Source organism: Macrobrachium rosenbergii, chromosome 6, assembly GCF_040412425.1.
Source record: "Macrobrachium rosenbergii isolate ZJJX-2024 chromosome 6, ASM4041242v1, whole genome shotgun sequence".
Classification (NCBI taxonomy): domain Eukaryota; kingdom Metazoa; phylum Arthropoda; class Malacostraca; order Decapoda; family Palaemonidae; genus Macrobrachium; species Macrobrachium rosenbergii.
The window spans coordinates 57,604,012-57,630,356 of NC_089746.1; the positions used below are offsets into that span (position 1 = coordinate 57,604,012).

Below are 26,345 nucleotides of genomic sequence, written 5' to 3' on the forward strand. Positions count from 1 at the left end.
CTGCATATTTCTGCTATATACTTCTCTGTCCCAAGTCGCTCGATGGTGAAACCTTACGTAACCCAGCAGGGGTCAGTGTTGGAAAAATAGATAAAGTTCGGATGTGAAAGATGTAAAAAAAGGAAAGGAAACTGGTTTTTGAAAATAATAAAAACTGCATTTTTTACCCGTCATATACGTACCCAAACCGTTTAGTGTGGTAGACCGGCCCTATTTCAGACATGTATCGGACAAGTTTTTAAGACTAATTTTTTTTTATGAAATGTGTGATTAAGATTGTACAACTTCCGAATGATTTCTGTTTTGTTAGCGACTTGAATGACTCAACTGTTACATCTAACCGGTTTTAGTTTGTTTTCTGGTTAACTTGATGTCGTTGAATCTGTTTGATTTACAACACGCTGAAAATGGAAAATAAAGGGATTTTCAACATTTATTTCTGTCGCCACCAACCAGTTAACACAGTCTTATAAATTGACAGAAATTTGGATTTTCATGTAATGTGTTTCTATAAACAAACTCGTGTCTGGCCTCTCAAACAATTTCTCTATACAAAAGTTATAGATTTTATTCATTTACTTATCAGCAGCGCTTGGTTCTCTGGGCTTTCGGTGTGTAACTCTTTGGTGTGTAACTCTAAAAAGCAACATAGAAAAATTACTTAATCATTGTGACTGCTATTTGAGAATCTGTAGTTAAATTTTGATAAGGATTTCTGCGGAAACTTGGAAGGATTTTTGTATGTCACCAACGCGTTAGTCTTTACACTGTTGCTATTAGTGGTAGTGGCAAGGGGTCTGGAACAGTATTCGACAGACCAGACATTATTACACACACACACACACACACACACACACACACACACACATATATATATATATATATATATATATATATATATATATATATATATATATATATATATATATATATATATATATATATATATATATATATATATATATATATATATATATATATATATATATTTACTTGTTTATTATATGTATATATATGTGTGTGTATGTGTGTTTGTATGTGTTTGAGAAGGGATTGTTTTATTTGTTTGATCTTTGATGATGAGTAGCCGGCTTAACGCACAGCTAAGCAAACTTGATGCTCATCGTTTCTTGTTGCGTAGTCAATGCCAGTACACTGGTCTGCGTTGATTGCATAACAATTAAGGTTATGCATCACTGTTAATGAAAGGATGCTGTTGTACTGCTCTTCAGGTCTGACTTTGGCCCTGACCTCTGTCTCTCTCTCTCTCTCTCTCTCTCTCTCTCTCTCTCTCTCTCTCTCTCTCTCTCTCTGAAGTAAGTTTTAAAAATTTTTGTGTAATTGTAAAATTGGGGAGTTAAGGTCTTGTGTAATTGTAAAATGACGCAAATTGGTGGTTTGAGGGTTCTCTCTCCCTCTCTCTCTCTCTCTACATTAAGTTTTTTTCATTGTAAATGCAACATAATTGTAAATGACCAAATTGGTGGTTTGAGGGTTCTCTCTCTCTCTCTCATTAATTTCTCTCTCTCTCTCTCTCTCTCTCTCTCTCTGGCTACATTAATTTCATAAAAAATGTAACGAAAGGACTCTCTCTCTCTCTCTCTCTCTCTCTCTCTGACTACATTAATTTCATAAAAAATGTAACGAAAGGACTCTTCTCTCTCTCTCTCTCTCTCTCTCTCTCTCTCTTACTATGGTAATTTCATAAAAAATGTTACGAAAGAACTCTCTCTCTCTCTCTCTCTCTCTCTCTCTCTCTCTCTCTCTCTCTCTCTCTCTCTCTCTCTCCCCTACCAGGTGCTTATGTCAGTGATATATGGGTACGCGAATACATCATTTCTAGTCTGCCCAAGGGGCATCTGTCAGACTACATGAACTCTCAGATGATAAAGTCACGAATCTAAAGTGCCGTATCGTAACCTAATAAAAATTGTTTGTATTGAGTATTCGGTAACTTGAATAATATCAAAAGTTTATCATTAACATCAGCAAAAAAATCATGAACGAAACAAAGCACAGGCGAGTTTACAACCTAACCAAACTTAAAATATGTATTTTCAATCTCAGAATCTATTTTAACCTACAGTAAGCCAAACACGAACACCTGCAATATCATATAAAAAGAATCATATGAAAAATAGAGGATTCTGGCCACCCAGTACAATTTAAAATGTGTATTAGGTAACCTAAAACATCCTTTATAGCATCAAATAAAAAGAATCATATGGAACATAAACGGTTTTGCGACCTAATCCAACATATAATGTGAATTTGCAACAGCGGATAAAAGGGCCAAACGAAGCACAAGCGACTTTGGCTCGAGTTTGCTAGAGTTTGTTGACTTTTAAGCTGGGCGAGAGAAGACAGATATGAGTAGCCGTTGCATCTCTTTGGGATGTTGAGCCGCTCCTGGGAAATTCCTGCAGATGTTGCGCTTACGCCCGCGCGAGGAATCCTTTCTTGAATGATGCACAGTGTGGAATCCTTTCCTGAAAGTTGTTCTTTTCGCTTCGCTGTAGTTTTCAAGGGAAGGAGTGTGCAATGAATCGTTGTGGTGTGTTTATGGTCGAATGCTTGTGTTTGGCGTATGTTTGTTCATGGAGTTTCTGTACACAAACAAATATGCATGTAAGGTATGATTATACAGGTGCGTGTATGGAAACAAACACACATTGTAAATATATATATATATATGTGTGTGTGTATATGTACATATATTTATGTGTGTGTGTGTATGTATACATATATATGTGTACATATATACATATACTGTATATACATATGTACATTATATAATGTGCACATGACCACGAATCCAAAGAGGTGCTGTAGCTTAAGAGTCCTTCATGCGAATGCTTCTCATGGCAACTGCTTGCAACTGCATGGAATCATAAACAGTTCAGTCTCTTTCTATAACAAGACATGTGGCAGGCTTACTCAAACAGTTGGATTTACCTGGCACAACACTTGCACTTTACAGTTACAAAAGAATTTTACCGCCACTTCATCTGGTAACCGTCTCATACTGGTTTATAGATTATTTGCAATATTTACAATATCAAATTCAAAATTTTGAGGTTCTATCATATTCAGCAATCATAAGTCATTTATTCGCTGCAACAAAATAATGATATACCCTTGAGCTGTAGACATGGTATCATAGTAAATTAGTGTAAATGTTATTTTTTTAACATTTCTTACCGTTGTATAGAAGTATTTGCAATATCAGAATAAAAGTCTTTATGTTGCTATCATATACAGCAATTAAAGTCATCATTTGCGCCAGATTAGACTGTAGACATAGTAGCATCATACTAAATGAACGTAATTGTTATTTTTCCGAAGAAATTTCTCTATAATTAGAATGTAAACAATTTCCACTTAGAGACCAAAAAATATGACATCAAGGCTGTGGAAATATTTCTTGTACTGATCCAGATTTGAATCTGAACCACCACTAACTAATGGAGTCGTCTGTGGGCCTGAACAGGACATTCTTATGTTAAAGTTAAAGACCTCCTGGGCCTCTGTTGGCTCATAGGGCAGGCGCTGATCTCCTGTTTCTTAGGCCGGCAGCCGTCGGGGACAGGTCCCAATGCCTATGCATTCTAAAACCACTTAATGAAAACAGACGCTGATCCGACCAAAACAGTAATGCGCAAGACTCCTCCAACGAAGAAATCTCTGAAATTTTTACGAAACTGCTCCTATTATTTTTTTTTTTTTTTTTTATAGAAAGTTTCCCTTAGTCTGGAGAATATCCTCTCGGATCTAAACCAAAATCCAGACATGACCCAAACTTTGACCACTTGTTTCCCAACCCCAGAAACTTTCATGATTCCAGAAAAACTGAAGGTTAGATTTTTTGCTCAATATCCCTCCAACAAGATGAACCTTTTCGTCGTGGAAATTCAAAATTTAGTTTTCATTTATTGATATCTATTATTCCTGAGAGTTTTCTTCCATTAACAGAAAGAATTAGTAAAACATGGCGGAGAATCAACATATAAAATATATGATTTACATTTAGTAACAATAGTCTATTAATCTGTTAAAACAAAAAAAAAAAATACTACAATGCTATGGGAAGGGTTATATACTAGAGCCTCCCTTAAATCAAGGGTTCCAGGCCTCTGGCTAACCATCCATAAAGATTTCACACAGATTAATTCATTATATTTCGGTCTCTGCACTTCCAACAGACAGAAGAATTCATTTTGTGTTATATTAGAATTCACATCCAATTCAATGAAATGGTCCTCGACTTACTCGACTAACCTGTTCCTAAAAAATCCAGTTAACGAATTCTGGATGATAAATTTCTTTCATGATGGATGGTTTTATCTTGCCAGATCTGAGTCCAGGGCAAGGTCAGTACTAGAATTTATTAGATTCTTTATTGTTTCATGATTGGCTTTCTTTGGAAAATGCATTAACATCTATTCATTGGCTTCTGCATAGTGAACCTTCATCAATATGAAGAGCTTCCTTCCATGAAGGTCTAACACCATAATAAAACATAGGAAGTAAAACTCCTATTTTAAATCCTTTTATGAATGTATAATAAATAAAACCATGAATAAGTTCTATAGAGCCCATTAATACTGGAAGAATGGATGAATGCTGACTCCTTCACATAACATTCAAAAAGAACACCTGAGATCGAGCTACAGAATACCACACTAAAAGCAAGAGTCAGAGGCTCCAATTGCCTCTACCACACGCTATTTTCTCCCCAACTCTTATTATTATTTTAGATATTCTTTCAACATCCTTCCACTCCATCCCTACCCTCACCCATCTTATCCTAGCCCAATCGAACCGGTCGACCAAACGAAGTTGATTGAACCTTTGGCCATGTCCCAACTTTCCACCGAGGTTTGTGCCTCGACGAAGAACCTGTGGAGTGACCCTTGATACCTGGCTGATTGCCTTGAAGTCCTTGAATATTAGCATGACCCTTCTCAGAGACAAATGAACGAAAAAAGGGGAAAAGGTTTTAAACACAAACCGTTAGTACGCACTCGGGGGGAAAAATCTGATAAGGTCATCTCGCCTTTGACCCTCAGTTATGAGAAAATGTAAATTTCAGAGGGATTTATATCATTGTGAAATGGCTGTTCTAGGAAAGATGATGACGTTTCCTGACTTTGCTATTCAATTCGGAATTGTGTCATCGTCTTCTCGTTACTCAACACTCATGGGCCAAACCCCTCAAGTACCTGTGGGTTGGCCGTGTTGTCACCTCATTTACATCTCCAAGCCATTCGTTTTAGTATGACGACTTAAGCATCGAGAAAAATACATCATTTAATTCTGCGTGAGAACTGGGAAAGGGACTCAACCGTTAACTTAGGGAAATTACAACCTATCTTAGTAAGATAACTTGAGAACAGGTTTACCCGACATGAGAGAAAATACATTAATTTCTTTATGGTGACTTGAGGTCTTTTTGTTGAGGATTACCTTATCCAACAACTTATGACGGAATACAGTTAATTTTAGCATGATAACTTAAGAATCGATTTAGCAAACAACCTAACGAAAAAAATACTACTTCAGCAAGATCGCTTGAGAACAGACATATTCATGAACTCAGATTTTCTGCTGTTGCACAGACATAACAGAATCCGCAAGTCGTTGTTCATATGTTCGCTTTAACATGACTCAGTTGAGTCATTCTAAAAGCTTATTGGTTTCATATGGACGTTACTTGATATTCTGTTAGTTAAATGAATGTGCATTAATTATATTGCCTTACAAGGAAATCCAAAGTGATACGAATTCATTTAATCGAAAATATTTTCCTTTTTTTTTCCTTTTACTAAATGACGTTTACATAAACTGAGGTGTTCAGCATTTCGTATATATCTGTTATTATACTCGGTTATGCACTGTTATTATAACACTGTATCTGTGGTCAAATAAATCAAATCTTTCAGTTATATTTTTCATGTGGAATTTTTATAGATTCGGGAACTCTTACAGATGGTGCATATTTAATAAAATATCTTTTTTATTACCATAATATTCAGTTTCTTTCAGCAAGAACAAATTAAATAAATAAACAAGAAATAACTTGACGCTCAGATTCTCACATTTGTTGAAATGGCAAGTAAAAAAACTCATTTTCCACGTCACATTTCAAAGAGAATTAAAATTTTTTAAAAAAAGTGAAAACATATCTTATTCTTTTTAGAAAATTGGGTATAGGTTCTTATTCACAAAAAAAAAAAAAAATCGGTGGGCGTAGTGTAAGTGCGACTTCCGTAAAGCTGAGAACTAGGAAAAAAGTATTTGGAGAAATATGTTGTTTACATGCTAGAAATACCGGTGACGAGGCCCCTTGCCAAAAAATTGGAGGGTGGACCACTGCAGGGTGTACCACTCACTGCCTGAGAAAGTGCTCTTGAGGGAAAGAAATCAGTCTATTTATTTATTTATTTATTTATTTATTTATTTATGTATTTACTTATTTATTTATTTATTTATCTGTTTATTTTTTTATTTATTTATCTGTTTATTTGTTTATTTATCTATCTATCTATCTATCTATCCATCTATCTCTCTATCTATCTATCTTGTGTATGAATGTGCATTTTCTTGAATGTAGAAATGTGTATTTGAATTTCTGTTTCTCTTTACTTATTTATTTATTTATTTATTTATTTATCTGTTTATTTATCTATCTATCTATCTATCTATCTATCTATCTATCTATCTATCTATCTATCTATCTATCTATCCATCTATCTCTCTATCTATCTATCTATCTTGTGTATGAATGTGCATTTTCTTGAATGCAGGAATGTGTATTTGAATTTCTGTTTCTTCCAAAAATCTATCTATCTTTAATCTGTCTATCTATCTAGCTATCTATCTATCTCGTGTATGAATGTGCATTTTCGTGAAAGTGAGAATGTGTATTTATATGTCTGCTTCTTCCAAAGTATCTATCTATCTATCTATCTATCTATCTATCTATCTATCTATCTATCTATCTCGTGTATGAATGTGCATTTTCATGAATGTAGGTATTAGCATTTGTATGTTTCTTTCAGAGTATTTTTCTGATCAATCTACCTACCTCGCGCATGAATGTGCGTGTGTGTTAATCTGAGAATGCCACTGTCCCTTGTCCAACTTATGTTTAGCAACTGTAAAACTACAATTCTCTCTCTCTCTCTCTCTCTCTCTCTCTCTCTCTCTCTCTCTCTCTCTCTCTCTCTCTCTCTGCATATTTGTGAATGCGCGGTTGAAGGAGTGGAGTGTGATGGACATACGGTTATAAAAATGAACGTCTCTTAATCAGCGGGAAGAAAACAATCCTAAGAATGCAATCTGCATATCTTCTGGCTCACCTCAAAGACACCTTGATTTTAGCTCATTATCTCTTTCTCTTTTCTCTCTCTAGAGGAAGCGCTTTCGTTGTTAACCAGTGAGTAAAACTTCCCTCTGGCATTAATACTGTTTTATTTTAAGATATGACTTAACTAGCTTGCTTTGTTACGTGCATGTAACTGTTTAATTTTTGCGCGTCGTTCTCTTAGCGGCTTATAAGAAATTCCATAATGGGAAAGACTGTATTTTCCTTATTTTTTTATCGTGTATCCTCTGTCTTCTTGCAAGCACTTACCACCCGTTTCAATATCTTCAGTATCTGGTTGACTGATTATAAATTCATTAAGCGGGCGATACCAAGTTCATACCTCAAACTATTATCTGGGCGTAGCTACATGAATACAATTCTAAAAAATGCCATTTCTTCAGTGTGCAATTTCCCCAGTGTTTTATCGCCAGATTCATCTTAAGTGGTTGTCGGCCTTCGGCCAGAGATGGGGTACTTTATATTTCCATTCGTTTCTTTCACTTTTTCTTTCTTTTCTTTTTTGTGAGTGGCGTCACCATCTGCTCTAGAAAATGGTCTCTCACACTGTATTTGGGAAGTCATTCCTTAAAGAAAGCTAAGTGACTTGCATTGCTAATGTTGGTATTTTTTATATATATTTTTTTGGATTCACGAGGATGATGGTGTAAGGCTTCCAGAATTCACTTTGTTTCGCAGCCTCTCTCTCTCTCTCTCTCTCTCTCTCTCTCTCTCTCTCTCTCTCTCTCTCTCTCTCTCTCTCTCTCTCTCTCTCTCTCTTTGTAATGTTTGTATTTCTATGTACATTTTTGGATGCACGAGGATGATAACAGGCTTCCAGAACTCATTTTGTATATGCAACCTCTCTCTCTCTCTCTCTCTCTCTCTCTCTCTCTCTCTCTCTCTCTCTCTCTCTCTCTCTCTCTCTCTTGCTAATGTTTGTATTTTTGTATTTTTTATATACATTTTCTGGATGCACGAGGATGATAGTAAGGATCCCAGAATGCATTTTTTTACAACCTCTCTCTCTCTCTCTCTCTCTCTCTCTCTCTCTCTCTCTCTCTCTCTCTCTCTCTCTCTCTCTCTCTCTCTCTCTCTCTCTCGCTAATGTTTGTATTTTTATATAAATTTTTGGGATGCACGAGGATGATGGTAAGGCTTCCAAAATACACTTTGTATTTACAACCTCTCTCTCTCTCTCTCTCTCTCTCTCTCTCTCTCTCTCTCTCTCTCTCTCTCTCTCTCTCTCTCTCTCTCTTCTACGTACCCACTTGCATGTGCGTGAATGTGTGAATGAACGTGTATTAAGTTTATCATTGCCCAAGTCATCCATTTTCCTTTTTGCATCCCGCAACTGTAACTTCGTAATTCTCCTCCTCTCTTTCTCAGCTGAGTTTAATTTATATTTATCAAGAGAATAATTGGGGGACCTCCTGACTCAGCCTTAGTACCCCGTCATTCCACGCTTGTCATAGTTACACAGTTTTAGGACAGAAATATCTTTATAAGGAGAAACGTAGTGTGTGTTGATATGTTAAGAAAATAAGTATAATGCCTGATGTTAAATCCTGATATGCTCTTACTTCTCTCTCTCTCTCTCTCTCTCTCTCTCTCTCTCTCTCTCTCTCTCTCTCTCTCTCTCTATCTATATATTTATATATATATATATATATATATATATATATATATATATATATATATATATATATATTTATATATATATATATATATATATATATATATACATATATATATATGTGTGTATATATATGCATGTATATTTTGTGTTACTAATTCATTTTGGTTACTAATTCATTTTACGTCGGGAATAACTTCCATCCGAAGGAAACTGCGCAGGGCACGTGCCTCGGACCGGCCAGGATTCGAATCTATGCCCATTGGCTTTGATACAAAGGAGACTATATATATATTCTTATACAGTATAAAGCAAAAATGGCATTGATTACAGCCAAAACAAAGCATCACGATATTCAAAATCCTTTCTCTCAAACAATGTTCAAGTACTTTCCTTTGATCTGTCTACGCACTGGGCAACAATCATTCATATGTTACCCGAATGATAACCATTATCATTACTAGAGCGGGTATTTAATCCTGGGATAGGGTTAGCGTGCCCCACTGAGCAGCCGTTGGTCAGCTTAACCGCAACAAACCAGAATGACCCGACAGACTGAAGACAAACAGTCTGTCCTCGTAAACATTCTGATCCGGCTTCATTCACTCTGAACGCGCTGACAGCTGGCTTCATAGAGCCTGAACTATTTCACACGAGAAAATGGTCTAATTTTATTGTCGTCTTTAAAGAATGTGACGGTACTTTATAATCTATATTGCTAAAACCATTATTATTATTATTATTATTATTATTATTATTATTATTATTATTATTATTATTATTATTATTGATGTTGTTGTTGTTTTTTTGTAATAATTTACTTAACTTTTTTTATTTATTTATTGATTTGTTAATTTATTTTTTGTTGATGAATGATCTCTTATTTCTGTATTTCCCAATACCTTCCGTTGCTTCTTTCTAATGAACGCCATATAATAATAATAATAATAATAATAATAATAATAATAATAATAATAATAATAATAATAATAATAATAATAATGAATTAAAAAATACTCATAGTAGCTAATCTTAAAATGGAGAAACAAATCTACAGATTTATTTCTTCATTAATAATAATAATAATAATAATAATAATAATAATAATAATAATAATAATAATAATAATAATAATAATGAAACTGAGTGGATCTTTCTTGTTTGTCCGCCCCGGGTGGAGGCGGGGTAGGTACAGGATCGGGGTAGGGGACACATGACGCATCCACCCTCCTCCTGCAAACCAGTTTGTCCGCCCCGGGTGGGGCGGGGTAGGTAGGAGATCAGGAGGGCAGAGGAGACATGACGGGCAGTGCCTGGTTCCCGCGCGGCGTAGCACGTGCCAGCAACCTTGTAATAATAATAATATAAGTGTATAGGGGTCAACCAACTCCGCCAAAATAAGTGAAGATTTCTCCGTAGAATTTTTCTCTCTCCTTCGTTCACAAGAATGCGAAGCTTTTATATAATAATGTTCATTAAAAAGTCAAAATATCAGAACTGATCTGGCAGTTTTGCAGTGTCTTCTCCTGTACTTTTCTACTGCATTATTGCTGTTGTATTCTGTCGTACGAAGAAACCAAACATGCACACGAAGGTCGATACATTTTCACACATTCATGACCCGGTTTACTGAGAGTTGTGGGACTACAGCGCCGACCTTAATTGCCTATATTGCTTCAAATGGGATCCCAAGGACTCTCCTCTATCCCTCTCTCTCCCTCTCTACTTCTCTCTACTTTTGCGAAACGCTGGGAACGCTGCGTGCAGGAAATACGTCTTTGTGATCAATCAACCTTTGTTCCGTAGTTTTTTTTTTTTTTTTTTACTTTTGTTTTGTCTCACCTAACTGGAACTGTAAAGTCGAAGCGTATGGTATATACGCTCGTTTTGCTTGTGTGTGAAGGCAAGAATTTATATATTGTAAATCGACCAGAAGTACGTGTTCATTTATGACCTCTCCCTGGAGAGACCTTGTTTCTTTTGAACGCGCATACGCGCTCACACACACACATACACACGTATATATACATACATATACATATATGTATATATACTTATTATATATATGGGTATATTATTATTATTATTATTATTATTATTAAGAAGATGAACCCTATTCATGTAGAACAATCCCACAGGTGCCATTGACTTGAAATTCAAACTTCCAAAGAATATGATGTTCGTTTGAAAGAATAACAGACGGGAATAAAAAATACAGAAAGAGGAGATCAGTTATTATAAAAGAAAAAATAAATGGGCAAATTAATAAACAGATAGGTAAAAATGTAAGTAAATTAATAAAATGCAAGAATTGTTTTAGGGTAGCAATGCATTGTATCTTCGTTTGAACTCTTATATTATACATATATATATATATATATATATATATATATATATATATATATATATATATATATATATATATATATATATATATATATATATATATATGTGTGTGTGTGTGTGTGTGTGTGTGTGTGTGTGTATGAGTTTTTGGTTGTTTCTGCGCTAGAGAAACAGAATTGTGAGTGAAATCCTAGAGGAAAAGAACTAGAATTCTGAAAACTTGATCTCTGATGTGACACATAATCAGAATATCATTCATTTTTAACAATATCAGTTTACAGCAATTTTCTGTCACACATACATATGACATTAAGATATATATATATATATATATATATATATATATATATATATATATATATATATATATATATATATATATATATATATATATATATATATATATATATATATATATATATATATATATATATATATATATATGTGTGTGTGTGTGTGTGTGTGTGTGTGTGTGTGTGTTTTTCAGTAGGCTTGCCAAAGCCGCGAATTTCAATCTGGGATCAAATTGGTTAACCGGTAATCATAAACAGCTATGAATTACCTATTACTCTGGATTCTCATCCTAATTTTTCCTTATTTATTTGTTTATTTGCTCTTCAATCACAACGACCTGTATCGTCATGGTATAGTTAACACCACATAAAGGTACTTAGGGTACATTTCGTGTGCCCAGGAAGTAGAGCTGGGCATACATTACGCAGGTGATTTGTCCATTAAGCTTCAGTTTCACAGGGGGAGGTATTACTAAGTATGTATTTAGTTATGTTGCAAAGCTACTAGGTGGCGTTTATAGCCTTCCCTTCTACTTTCTACTGCCCACACACACTGTCACAAGTTGGCTTCTTTTCTCCCGAGCTCTTCATTCATCCTACCTGAGCCCTTGTCTTTTCTTCCGTTTATCAATGATCCGTTCTGAAGCGTTGCTTCGAGTACTTTCATTATCTCCCTTTATTCCTCATACGATCTTTGCATTCACATCATACCACCCGTCGTGATCTAGTTTCATTCTGCCTCGTTCAGTGTCACAGACCTTGCATCAAAGAAAATGTACCCTGCCGGAAGTTTTTAGGGTACGCTATGATAAATTGTCTCCGTTTGCGTGTTCTAGTTCGCACTGGTTCACCTTTACCTTGGGTTCGCCCACGGCTTGTCGCTGAAGGCCTATTTTTTGTAGTTGTTTATATTTATAAAGCTTTTTAATAGTACTCATACGGGAAATCGTGATAGTATTAGCGTTATTATTAGCGATGATTGAGTAACAGCTATTTGTAATGTAAGGAAAACTGAATTTTTGTTGTCTTACCCCAGTGCACAATCGACATGCCACCAGCCGTCCAAGACCTCTTCAGACCGCCTGTGGACTGCAGCATGTGTCGAGACGTCACCCAGGTGGAGAAAATACACAGTGTATCTCCGGCCTTCTTCGAAGAAAGGTAAATATGAATTTAGTAAAACTTTCTGGAAGTTCTCCTTTATGACCGTCAAAACTAGAAGAGAGAAAATAGAAGTGTAAATAGTGGTCTTTTCTCGCCAGACCTGAAGGCAAAACTGAAATAATAAGAGAGTTTCGTGTGTCCTAGATTGACGTCGAAGACACGACTCTTCAGATAAATAAAAGGTTTTTCAAATGACTGGCGAGAGAAGCTGGAATTACAGCTCAACTTTTTACAGAACAAGAGGAAAGAAAGAGATAAAAGATGTTTAGCATAATGAATCATTCATCAAGAGGGTTTATTTAACGTTGAGTGCCTCAAGGTCACTTGTCTATTAATAACTCCCCTCCTCTTTGTGTTCTGCTATTTTATTTTCCATTCTATCAACTTTTCGTACGTTTCTGTAACTTCTAACTAGTCTCGGAGAGATCACGGAGTTTAAATACCTAAATTTCTTTCTAAAAATATGGAAATATTGTTTCAACAACATAGATGCTTTTTTTCCCGCCCCTTTGAAAACCCTTAAATTGGCCGTATTTGTCACTGTTGAGAATAATGCGTTAGAATCTTGCCTGTGACGTAACCAACGTTGGTGGCGCCCGGGGCGGACTCTGAAAGGTGCCTCCCCACTCCCGTGCTAAAAAGTTGTAAAGTGGTGAAAATTAAACGCACATTTTAAGCCTTAACATCTCAATTATTTATTTGATTTCATAAAGCTAAAGCAAAAACAACACAGCAGATTTACAACTGAACTCTAGAGTTTTGTTAGAAGCGAATTCGCTAATGACAACATCAAAGTCCAACTAATTAGTAATTTCATGCTCTAAAGATGCCAGAGCGCCGCCCGGGGCGGACCGCCTCCCCGCCACCGTCCCGCGTTAGTTACTCACTGAGTCTTGCTTCTCTTATAGTTTTCCTTGCAGAAGAGATGGACTTGAAGGAACTTCGTATTCTGATCAGTGACACTGCCCTTGCCTCTTCGATAGATGATCTGAGTTTGCTGTCTCATTTACGAAGGGTACTCAGGAGCTTTCAGCTAAAGGAGACACATTTCATTCCTCTAAAATGGCCACTTACATAATTCATTTGCCCTGTGGAGATCTTCATTTGTCGTGACAGACTGTCTCCTTCTGTCTCATCGCTTTGCAGTTATCGCTTTGTTTTTGTTCTTCGTTAGGTTCTCCAATACTTACCTCATGGTGAATTTTTTTCAACTGGTCTGTTGCTTTGTGTGAAGCTCGAGTCACTTTTTCTTATTTTTTGTCCTCTTTCTACTCAGGCAAAGTCTTAGAGTGGCTTTAAAACATCTTTTAATCTTACGAACATTCACCTAGGTCGTCCCTTTTAGCTGAGTAGAGTCCATGGGTCTACATCATGCCTCTTATATCTTCGCCACCTGAGGACAAGGACCCTTGCTGGTATAAAACCTGCTTAATCTAAAAACTAGCCAACAATACTCTTGGTGCTGGGTAGCTTATTAACGCAGTATCTAAATGTTTAGCAAAAACAACGCAAAAAGTTATCAGAAGTCTGCGGATAACAAAGTGTCAATTAAGCCTTTGTCTCATTAAGAACCGCTCAGCAATGTTGCTTTGGTTAGATTCTTATCAGACGTTAGTGAATAACGACAACAAGAGCTCCACCTTCTGCATACTAAATAGCCCCATTTACAAGGACAAAAACATGTCACTAGCCACGACCGACAACCACAGCGGTCCTAAAATTCTACTTGATAAACGTGTTTTTTTGTTTTTTCCTGATCTACACGATCCTTATGTGTGTGTGTGTGTGTGTCACCCAACCTGGTCTACCGATCCCCGTGCCTTCGTTTAAATCTTGGAAATGGTTTTTTGTTGTAAAAAACAAAAACAAGAAATTCTACATGTTAAATTTGGTTAAGTTCATTTTATTACCTAAAGAGGCACAACGTTCATTTGTTGCTACACCGCCCGTGGTCATACCTAAGATAGGTTAACGTCAGACCGGTATGAAACCGTAAAACTCTAGATTTTATGGTAAATTTGATACGCTTCTGGTTGTGACGGATGAGATGTATAAGCTTTAATTGACGGTCACGTTATTTATAGTTTGAACAGTTAATCAAAGTAACGCACTTTATTTTTAATTTTTATGACTTAATTTTTGGAATTTTGACAATAGTGACGCTAAGACATCAGCTGTTATATATATATATATATTATATATATATATATATATATATATATATATATATATTTATTTATATATATATATATATATATATTTATATATATATATGAATATATAAACATATATATGTACACACACACACACACACACACACACACATATATATATATATATATATATATATATATATATATATATATATATATATATATAGAGAGAGAGAGAGAGAGAGAGAGAGAGAGAGAAATATTGATTTTCGGTACCGATGACTTTGGTTGTCTGTTTAGTTTTACGTTTTCAGATTCATTGCTTATGAAAAATACGCCTTAATAACCCCCAAAGAAACCTTTAAACACTGGTTTACTACCACTATCGTTACCTTGTCTTTTACTACAACTACTAGCAAAATCCCGCGGGATTCGGAGAGTTTGCTTTGTCAAAATCTCTACAGAAATCACATTACAGCTTTCAGCCCTCGCTGTAGCGATGTGTAGTCTTGTTAATTAGTGAAATACGAGGATATTTTCTCCAAGGAAACGAATGTTAAGCTTGAACGTTAGACATATTCTTCTCCATCTTGCAAAATTTCAGATGTTTACCGTAATCCGCTCTCGAGTTCTCGTCTACACTTGAGCTTTTATTCCGTTATAAAAGAGTTACATATCATTCTCATTAGATTTATCATCCTTTTGACTGTCATTCTAAATTTCAGATACGCCTACAGCGGCAGACCAGTCGTGGTGACTGATGGACAAAAGAACTGGTCGGCGCGAAACACGTTCTCCTTCGCCTTCTTCAAGTCGATCTACTCCGACGACTCGCCCGTGCTGGAGAACTTCGAACGAACCTGTCAGTTCTTCCCGTATCAGACGGAATTCCGCAACCTCAGGCAGGTCTTCAACATGTCCGAGGCGAGAGCCAACATGCACGGCGATCCGTGGTACATCGGTTGGTAAGTTGGGCCGTTAGAGGTGACACTCGTGATTTTTCTTATAACAAAAATTGATATTGGTAGACAGAGATTTTTATTTCATATTGGAGTAATTGATTTTTTTTTTTTTTGGCTGCTGAAGGTTAAAATAATAACTGTTTCAAATGAAATGTTTATTGGTGTAATTTTGAGAATTCATATTTCCAAAATCAAAGTATGGGGTGATATAAGAAAGGCAGTAGGATTCTGTCAGGAACAGTGGAGTTTGTAGGTTTGTTAAACCAAGTTATTCTGTATAGCTGAATATTAGCTGAATATTTGTAGACCACGAGGATTTATATAGATGAGAAATTAGTACTTAATTCTTTTATTGTTCTGCTCTCTCTTCTTCATAATATCACTGTTGAGTAGTCCAATTACACCCCTGAGCTAAAGTTCTTAGAACTGGAAAAGTGTTTTAGGAATTCAGTTGGTGGGAAAACTGAAAACATTATATATATGGATAAAATTCTAGTGAAGGATTTTTACAAAAAAACCTGACAAGGCCAACTTCCCTCCGGAGTCTTCCCCAGGAGGTCAGAGGGAAATAGGAGGCAGGAGTTAGGCTTGTCTCCTCCTGAGGGACACCCAGTGAGACCGGTAGGAATTCAGTTTTCGTTGTTGGTTGAAATTTGAGCAGTTAGAAATGAGATATCAGTATCGTTATTGTTAATTCTACGCTAATTGTCTGGTAGGGGGTCATTGTTATATGAAGGGTAAGATGGTATTGTTTAAAAACGTCGCAATATATTGGCGCAGGTAAAATTACGGACCTTAGAATTTTGCAGATTGAAATGAAAACAGATTGACGAATCACTTACGCGTAACGATTGTTTCTTCTTGGATGAAAGTAACAAAAACTGAGTACATTCTGCGACCAAAGAGGGAGAAGAAGTATCTTCATGGTGAATGGGGTACCCGATAAAATCTGTGACATCTCGGTGTACATAGATGGTTAGCTGATTTGCACTGCCAATGAGGTTTATTTACAAGTTCATTAAGGCGACATTTTGCTCAGGGATTGTGGATGGAAAGGTGATATCTAATTTTCTCTTGAAACCACACACTTTAGTAGGAAATGTTTGTTATTGCTTATTTCTTTTATTTTTTCTGAGTAGAAAAGGCATTTACTTACCACTGGGAGGGCGATGAAGGTCCTGAAGCGTGCAACTTCACACTTCATGTAAATTGTGGAAATTGTATTTTGTCACCTGCATTTACGGTTTTCTGGAAATAGTCGTGAGCTAACAAAAACCCGTATATCAATTCACACTAGAATCGTTTTAGTAATAAAAAGTCTTATACTTGCACAGACTAGAATGATTTTAGCTTATTATTTATTTTTTTTCAGCTTGAATAACAGAGTCACCTTTTGTCTGAAGCCCTGTTCATGCTGAGAATACATACACTCTCTTTAATTCTTAAACCTCGATTAGAACCAGACATTAATAATTATCATCTTTATTTTGAATAGGGTTCATTTTCTGAATAATAATAATAATAATAATAATAATAATAATAATAATAATAATAATAATAATAATAATAATAATAATAATAATAATAACTTTAAATTTTTTTTTTTTTTAACGGTTAGCTTTCCATCAGTACCAGACAGCAGTACCGCATTATACTCAATGACAAACATCTATGAATGTGAATGCTGAAACGTGTTGTTCCTGGTGCCTTCAGTGGCAACGAAGCACGATTCTATGAATCACTGAATCACTGAATCACTCTCATCTCACAGGAGCAACTGTGATTCCTCGGCGGCGAATATTCTTCGGCGCCACTACGAGCGACCCTATTTCCTTCCCCACTCCGCGGAATCTTCGAAGACGGATTGGATCTTCATGGGAACGCCAGGATATGGAGCTCACCTTCACGTAAGCTTTCACGAGTCTCTCTCTCTCTCTCTCTCTCTCTCTCTCTCTCTCTCTCTCTCTCTCTCTCTCTCTCTCTTCGGTGTTCAGGTAATTGTTAAAGTGAATCATATGATCTGTTGCTGTTATGTCTTTTCATAAATTAATAATGCCATATTATTCGGTTATAAAAGAATTACATACACATACGAAGGCACTTGCACTTGAGAGAGAGAGAGAGAGAGAGAGAGAGAGAGATTAATAAAAGAGTTAAAAAGTGATAAGTATATAGGATGAAAAATTGATTTCATTTAGCTCTCTCTCTCTCTCTCTCTCTCTCTCTCTCTCTCTCTCTCTCTCTCTCTCTCTCTCTCTCTCTCCCCATTTCCAAATTTACATCCAGCGTAACGCAAAGATAGTGATAATATGTTAATTTGCAACAGTAAAGTTACAGTAGTCTCCTGGGCTCCCGGAATGCATTTACTAGGTAATTATATGAAAGTTAACGCTATGAAAATTCTATTTAGACATAAATAAACGCAGTTTTCAAAAATACAAGTTTTTCAGTACTCTCCCAGACCTTAATAAGAAACCTTGTTTCCAGATATTTAGGTTAAAGTGAATTTCGGGAATCGTAATATTATGTTGAAGGTATATATAATAAAAAAAAAAATAGGTTTTCTCCCACACTGAGAAGGAATTCGAGGTTCTGTTGTATAACCTGCTGTATATACACCTACTTTATATTCATATGTTTATTCATTCATCCTTAACCATTTGTATGCTGATGGTAATGTATTTATGTGCGTTTGCATGCAAATGCATGACTTATTACTTACTTGTAAGTCTTGTATCATAATATAAATGTGTGCTTGAATCTTACTCGTCTTACGAGTATATTCCTCACATTGTTTTCTTCTCCATGTCTGGAATACAAGTTTATAATTGTATAGGTTTGCGTGCGATTCATTTACTTTTCAAAACCCCAAGATCTCTATTTTTTTCCTCAGGTTGACCACGTCGGCAACCCCTCTTGGCAAGCCCAGATCAGGGGAAGGAAATTGTGGACTCTAGTTCCACCTCCCGAATGTTACTTCCAGTGTGTCCCAATGGAGGTGCAAGTCAACCCTGGAGAAATAAGTGAGTAATGTTTCTCTCCAAATTGAGACGCAGCTGTGATGCAATCACTAAGTGTTGTTTCTCATAAGGTTAAGATGCAGCTCCAGAGAAACTGGTAAGTACTGCTTCTCTTCAGGTTCAGAGGCTGCTCAGCAGAAACTTGTGAGTATTGTTTCTCTTAAGGTTAAGATGCAGCTTTGGAGAAACTGGTAAATGCTTCTTCCCTTCAGGTTAAGATGCAGCTCGTGAAATTAGAAAGTGGTGTTTCCCTTGAAAGTAAGATGTAACTCTGAAGAAACTGGTAAGTAATACCTCTCTTCAGGCAAAGATACAGCTCTGGAAAATCAGTGAGTATTGTCCCTCTTCAAGTTGAGTGCATATCTGGAAAACGGTATTTAGTAGTTCTCATCTGGTTAAGATGCAGTTCAGGAAAATCAGTAGGTACTATTTCTCTTCGGGTTAAGTTGTAGTTCTGGAGAGTTGTGTTTAGCGGGGCTCTTTTGGTTAGAATGGAGTCTGGAGACCAGTTAATATTGTTTCACTTTTGACTGAGATGTAGCTTAGAGTGCTTAGAGTTTGAGAGTATATAAAGTTCAGTTGCTCAACTTTTCAGTTTTGGTAGTTTGTCGTAGAAGTCATCTCTTTCTGCTGGTCACATTTCGATATCTTCATTTTTTTAACATTATTTCATGAAACCTATTTTGTTTTCTTTTCATTGCAGTTGTATTAGACACAAACATCTGGTACCACAAAACGCTCATCGTTTCCGAAGACCTAAGCATCACCATTGGATCAGAATATGATTAATGGTAAACGAGCGCAACGAACGGTTCCTGTCAACAACTGTTGAGCTACACAAGTGATGGTGATACTTCTCGATCGAGAAAGTTGCATTTATGTTGTGGTTGTAACTTTATAACCGTTTCACATTCGCTTATTTGTTTTTTTAATTGTTTTTATGTTTGTTTTCTTTTTGAAGATGAAAGCTTGGGCATGGATAAGTTAGTGGCTTCATGCCTCGTGAGAAAGAATGCGTCGATAATCCTAGTTGTAGCGAAGTCAGTTTTGTATCATTAAATCAGTCATTTAATCACATGACGACTTAGAGTTGCCAAACGGTATCCGAAAGGAAATATCTCTTGATGAAAATATTTCCAATGTGTACCGAAGAAAATAATGTATCTTTCAACAGGGAATATTATCTTTAATATTTTAATATTAAAGATAATATTTTAATATTAATAACCTAACATTAATTCAGTAATACTGAGACGTATTGATTCTTTACTCTTTCGTCACTGGGAAGTTTATGCTAAAATGTTAAAAAGTTTGATAAGTGTCTAGCAGTTCAGTTACTTATATTATTTTACTGTCAGAATTATTCATATGCCTCTAGTTAAGATGGTCCATATAAGGTCCAGTTCCGTATGCAGTTAAATTTACGGTGCCTCTCGTTAAGTGAACAGGAAATACTCTCGAAACACAATGGGATGCCTAAATTAGTATTATATATATATATATATATATATATATATATATATATATATATATATATATATATATATATATATATATATATATATATATATATATATATATATATATATATACTGTATATATTATGTATATATTTAATATATATACACTGTATATATGTGCTGTTACGTTAAAATAGAGAACTGCGTACTCGTGCCTCTTATTGAAAGTATATTTATCGTCAATTAGAGCAAAGTATGACACAAAGTACTGCATTTGATATAATATACCCTACGCTTTTTTCCTTCTCACTTTTCATTATTTTTCACTTTTTTTTTTTCCTTTGGTTACACCCACGTTTTCTTACAAATTGACTCTAAATCATCTATTTGACAGTGGTAACTTGCTTATTAGCTACTGTTTAAGGATATTAGGACATTCCTGCCGTTTATTTTAAACGAACGCAGATCCTACTGGCGTCCATTTTATTTTATTAGTTTCTATCTTTGGTTAATTTTGCTTTCTCTGTAGTCACATTTCCGTAAACGTTCTTTCAATCCCGTTATGAGAATGAACTTCATGCATATTTTGCATGTTTTGTCATAAAACAGATGAGTTTGTTTCCTTCAGACACGATCGTATTCTTCTTGAATTTAAACTGCATAAATTGGTGAACTTTTGTATTTAAAAAAAAATGGTTGTATCTGGTTGCTGTAGATTTGTGCAGGCACAAGCCCTCTTCCGAAGGTATATTGAAGGTTGTAAGAGGCCTGATGTGGACCCCTAGAGACTGCCTAAACCAGAGACAGAAAATAAAGACAGTTACCTACTCATATCCAAGTGTTTGTCATTCTTCTCGTACTTTTAATGTGAAATCCATCACACTTATATGGTTTTCATTCTTCTTCTTCTCCTTCTTCTTCTTCTTCTTCTTCTTCTTCTTCTTCTTCTTCTTCTTCTTCTTCTTCTTCTTCAGAAAAGAATCTTTGGACAGAATGGTTCCCTGAACTGCAGAATTTGAGAAACAGTATTTTGTTACGTTCGACAACTGATTTATATATACATATAAATAAACTGTAAAAGCCAATGGGCTATGTAATACCAAGCGATGCTTAATACAGAAAGTAGTAGTATTAGTGTTCAGTAATATAAAAGCGATACGTACATCAGCTGTATGTATTACGGTGCGTTATGTATATAAGTCAAGTAATGGATGTAGAAATTACATACACTACTTGTGACAGTTCCTGTTTGTTATGTAGCTTTCGTTCCAGTCACATTTTTCGCTCAAGAAGATTGTGATACTGTATTGTAAGGTATTGTAAAGGAATTTATTAGTCTGAATACATTAATTTTAAGAGTTAGGGGTTTAGGATACACAGTGCTGGAGCAAAGATTATCAGTTTTGACAGGCACCACCAAATTGCTCGTAACTTTTACCTTCGAGAATGTGTTTATTTCTTAAGTTATCAGGCCAGGGCAATGTAGACGCAAGTATACATAATTCATACATAATCACAATCATCATTTTTACATTTTGTTAGGAATATTCGATCACATTTTTTTTTTTTTCGTGGTTATCATCATAATCATCTTTTTTATAGTTGAAAAAATCAACGGCTTAATTTCACAAATTTATAGAATATTTATAAGTTAAAAGACTTGTCCCAAAATTAGGACATTTATTGAATATATCAAGAGCTTTTTATTAGTAGTCCAAATGGCTGCTGAAATGTGTTGCCTTCATTTATATTTTAACCATTTGAGCAACTAACCTCCTGAATATAAAAATTAAGTTTTTTTTTTTTATCTGCCTAAAATTTTGTTTAGAAATGGAACCTGTGTCATTCTAGTCTTAGTTATTTCCTAACTAAACGCCTTGGAAGTCAGTCATCCCTCATCATAACTTTTCCCAAAAAATACTATTTTATTTTTTTTATTTATTATAAAGCATGGAACACTTAGGCTCCAAATGATTTCAGTGCCAGCGGCTGAAGGTTGCAGACTGGTTTATTCTAGGTACTCAATAGCAACTTTACTATACTAGAGCAGCTGGTGAGTGTATGTATATATGTACATGTATATATGAAAAATATGTATATGTATATACATATAAATATGTATAAATATATATGTACATGTATATATGTGTGTATGTATATATATATATACATACATATGTAAATACTATATATATAGAAGCTTCGTTATCTTTGGCGCTGTGTAACTGTCCTTGGTCTATCAAAATGAACCAGTGCCAATCATGGAACAATTTATCAACTATACAGGAAGCCTCGATTATCTGATAACGTTCGAATTCATGGGCTATGAATAAGTGAATTTTTATCACACAGCTTAATTGCAAACTTGTGTTTCAAACAAAACTATGACCCATTTACTAGTAATTCTACAGATGGCTGAAAAACCTTGTACATTTTTCTCCACTTGGATACAGGACAATTATTCCAGGGTGCTTTATGTACATTCTCAAAAGACAAAGGTCAAGCTGCATTATAAAACCTTTAAAACTAAATTGTTCACTTTATTTCACAAATCAGTATTCTATGCCAATGTCCTATAGCTGGCAACTTTCTTACTTGCAAGTGCTTGCGAGAAAAGAATGTTAGCCCTCGACTGTAAGGCAAACACAGAGCTTGCAGACAGAAACCCTTGTGTGACAGGTTCAGTGTCAAAGGTAACCAGAAATTCACGCTTAACCAACATCCTTGAATGACTTATTAAAAGTCCTGTAATTCATCTGATCCTTCCAAATTGACAGTAGAGACTAAGAAAAATTCCTTCAACGTATTTTTCTACTCTGTTTAGAGGGCGTAATCGATGCACTTTTTCTAAATGATCGAACTGAAGATGAACCATAAGATGAAGCTAGACGTATTGTCATTTTCTGTTCTAAAAAACCGAGAGTCAGATGAGAACCATTACTTCTGCATCAAAGGACCTTTAGTCCTTCCTGGATCCGGCACTGAATCTCACTGAGAATATATATTTTCAACGAAAGTCTTGCTGCATGTAGTTTCATACATATCAAGGGTTATTTTTCGTGCTAGATGGATAGCCAATATTGTGATTGTGATATATTTCTACGTTAATAAACATGTACGTTTTTATCCTTGTTTCTGTAAACCTGTAAAGGAAACTGTGATTTGTATGATCCAAGTTCTGAACAAGTCTCTTTCTCTAAATTCAATCATTTTCTTTTTCCTTAGAGTGATGTGTTTGGTAGGGTTCTGATTGGCAAAATACGACGAGTAAAAGATGGGCTTTTAGGTGGAAAGTGGCAGCTCAAAAATTACGTAACACTTTTTTGGGTAATTTTTTCCCCGTCCCCCCTCCCCCCTTGTCACGCCTCATAACACTTGTCCAGAGAATCTTTATTATCTCTCTTTAGTCCTACATTTACCATCTCTTCAAAAGAAACTAAGGGAACAAATCTGAAAATGTTATGCGACTTATGGCAGCAACCCCCTTCCCTCCACGGTCACACTCACCCCACCCCCTCCCCTAAGGCGTGACGTAATTTTTGAACGGCCCCAAAGTAGTGGGGTTTGGGAAATGAAGAGGCATTTGTTTAACTGCCTTAAATTTCTAGTAGCTTGTTCTAGCTAGGCGAGTGAACACTGGGCAAACTTCCTCCAAAATGCTAAAAAAAACTTACATTTAATATAAAACTGAAGGGAACCTTTCCGCATAAGAGCATGAAGTGTCAAGATAGGGTGAGTTTCTCAACTCCACATCATGTGTAAATGGACATAAGATGGACATCGTGATTGCATGTATGAGAGTTAAGAACTAGACTTCGCAATTTTTCGAGGTCGATAGCTTCATCATGAGGCTGAAATTAATGACAAAAACTAAAAATCACCGAAAATGAAATGAAATAAGTTGCCTTAGTATGAATTAAATTAACTGAGTAGATCAAATGAAATAAAGCAAATCCATTAAAACTACAGAAGAAATAAAATGTAACTCAGCCGCTAAAGCATCATAAAAACTTGAAAAGTTGACTAGCAAACATGCACTGAAATGACAGTTCATCTTCATAATGCATTTGGAAAATTACACAATTACTAGTCGTATACCAGACAAGTTGTTATTCAGCTCCGAGTTCATCTTCATAAACAAATGTTCAGGATTAAAGAGGTCAGGTCTTTTTGATGAAAAAAAAAAATTTACTGTAAAATCCTTGTCTATGGGAGGGTGGTCCGTAGTTGAATAATGGATTATGGGGATTATGGCAGGTGCAAGTGAGTGTTTTAGAAAGGGGAAATCGCATTATTAAAAAAAAAAACTGCCCCCTTAATTCTGTGTCTACGAGAATGCAGTTTTTTGTCGATGTAGTAAGTACTTTAAAAAATCATAAGGAGAAAAGGGGCCACCTAAATCCGAGAGTGCTTGTGGAAGCGACTGATAAAGGTGAGAGGTTAGTAATTGATAGGCTGAGTAACTGCCACGCTCTCGAAGTTGATTGAGTTATAAGTGAAAGGCTGGAGTGCGGTGCTGAAACGAAGGTTGAGTGGCTGACTAGGCTGTGTAAGGCATGAGGGAAAGGTTCCCAAAAAACGGTAGGGGGAATAATTGCTCGTTTCTTAAGATAAAAAATGAAATCAATTAAATCTGTATACAAATAAAATGATAAAATACATATATGCAACAAGTTACATTCGCCACCTTTTCCGTCTGTAATCGAACTTTTTTAAATTGCCATTCTATAGAAAGTAAATTCTCTCCTACGTCCCGCTCCCTTTTTAATTTACGTTTAAGCTTAGATTTTATAAACTCACGAAAGTCTACTGAATATATAACTTTATTCTGTCTGTGTAGAAAATATTGGTCGCACAAAATTTGTCATGCATCATCACGACAGTCAAGCAGCATACCTAGTGCCTTTTATAAATTACAAGAGTATGCCATGTTAATCCAAAATAACATTTTCTCTGGTTTGTTCATTTCTTTTAATTAAATTTAATGGGTGTCTTATGTAAACTCAAATTGGTTGCTAGTTTCATCAATTGTAAAAATTAAAATTTTTCGTTCAAGTTCGAATGCAATTTCCAAGACTTAAATTTTCATATTAAAGTCTTCAACATAAAATATAGGTTTTTCTGTTGTATTATGATGTGATTTAATGATTTGCTCGCAAATGAATACTTATCCTTCCCCGGCAATGATATCGCTACGACTTGTTTTTCATAAACGGCAAAACTGTGTTTACTGATTACAGTTTTCGTATTTTTCTTTTTTAGATCATTTTAAGTATTCATTTGCGATGGAAATAAACCTCAAAATCATTCAAATCACATCATAATACAACAGAAAAACCTATATTTTATGTTGAAAGCAATTAATGTCCTGAAATTCTAAAGTCTTCTAATGCTGGATCGCTCTTTTTCTAAACTATCTTTTTTCTTTTTTTAGATTTTAAAATCCTTGACCACTCCCTTGTAATAACTTTCTAATTCCCGTTTGAAATATTTTTCAGTCTAAATTATTAAAGTTGTTGTCCTCGCTCGCAGAGAGTTTGCTTTCATATATTTTCAGAAGCATTTAATTTTCAAGAAAATGTCGTAGTAAATTGATCTCTGCGCGTAGGAAACTGTTGTGTTAACGGTCTACTTTTATCCTCAGTAAAGGTAAGAAGATCCGAAAGTTCGATGTATGAATTGATTCTATTTCCTGACAGTTATTTTTATGCTTTTGCTCGATCATGATTTAAGTGTATCTACTCTCAGATGGTTGGCTGACGCGCATTTATTTTTAATCACAAAACAGTGAACAACAAAATGCTTAAGCCTGCATAGGCATGTTTAAGCTCGCTTTATCACTGCAGATATTTCGATATTTTTACTGGGAACATATGTACCCTAACGCCACGCTCGACTTTACCACTGACAAAGAGGAATAATCCATAACGGAAATCTGATTGCAC

The 26,345-nt window shown here is 35.3% G+C and overlaps 1 protein-coding gene across 1 annotated transcript in view; it reads left to right on the forward strand.

Moving 5' to 3' along the window:
* LOC136839616 (uncharacterized) overlaps positions 1-23,526 on the forward strand; it is a 49,751-nt gene extending 26,225 nt beyond the window's left edge. The window contains exons 2-6 of the mRNA XM_067105900.1: positions 12,678-12,802; positions 15,684-15,923; positions 17,692-17,827; positions 18,814-18,943; positions 19,644-23,526. Of these exons, the coding sequence (XP_066962001.1) occupies positions 12,678-12,802; positions 15,684-15,923; positions 17,692-17,827; positions 18,814-18,943; positions 19,644-19,729 (717 nt within the window). The 3' untranslated portion in view covers positions 19,730-23,526. The remainder of the gene's footprint in view (positions 1-12,677; positions 12,803-15,683; positions 15,924-17,691; positions 17,828-18,813; positions 18,944-19,643) is intronic.
* Positions 23,527-26,345: the final 2,819 nt, after the last annotated feature.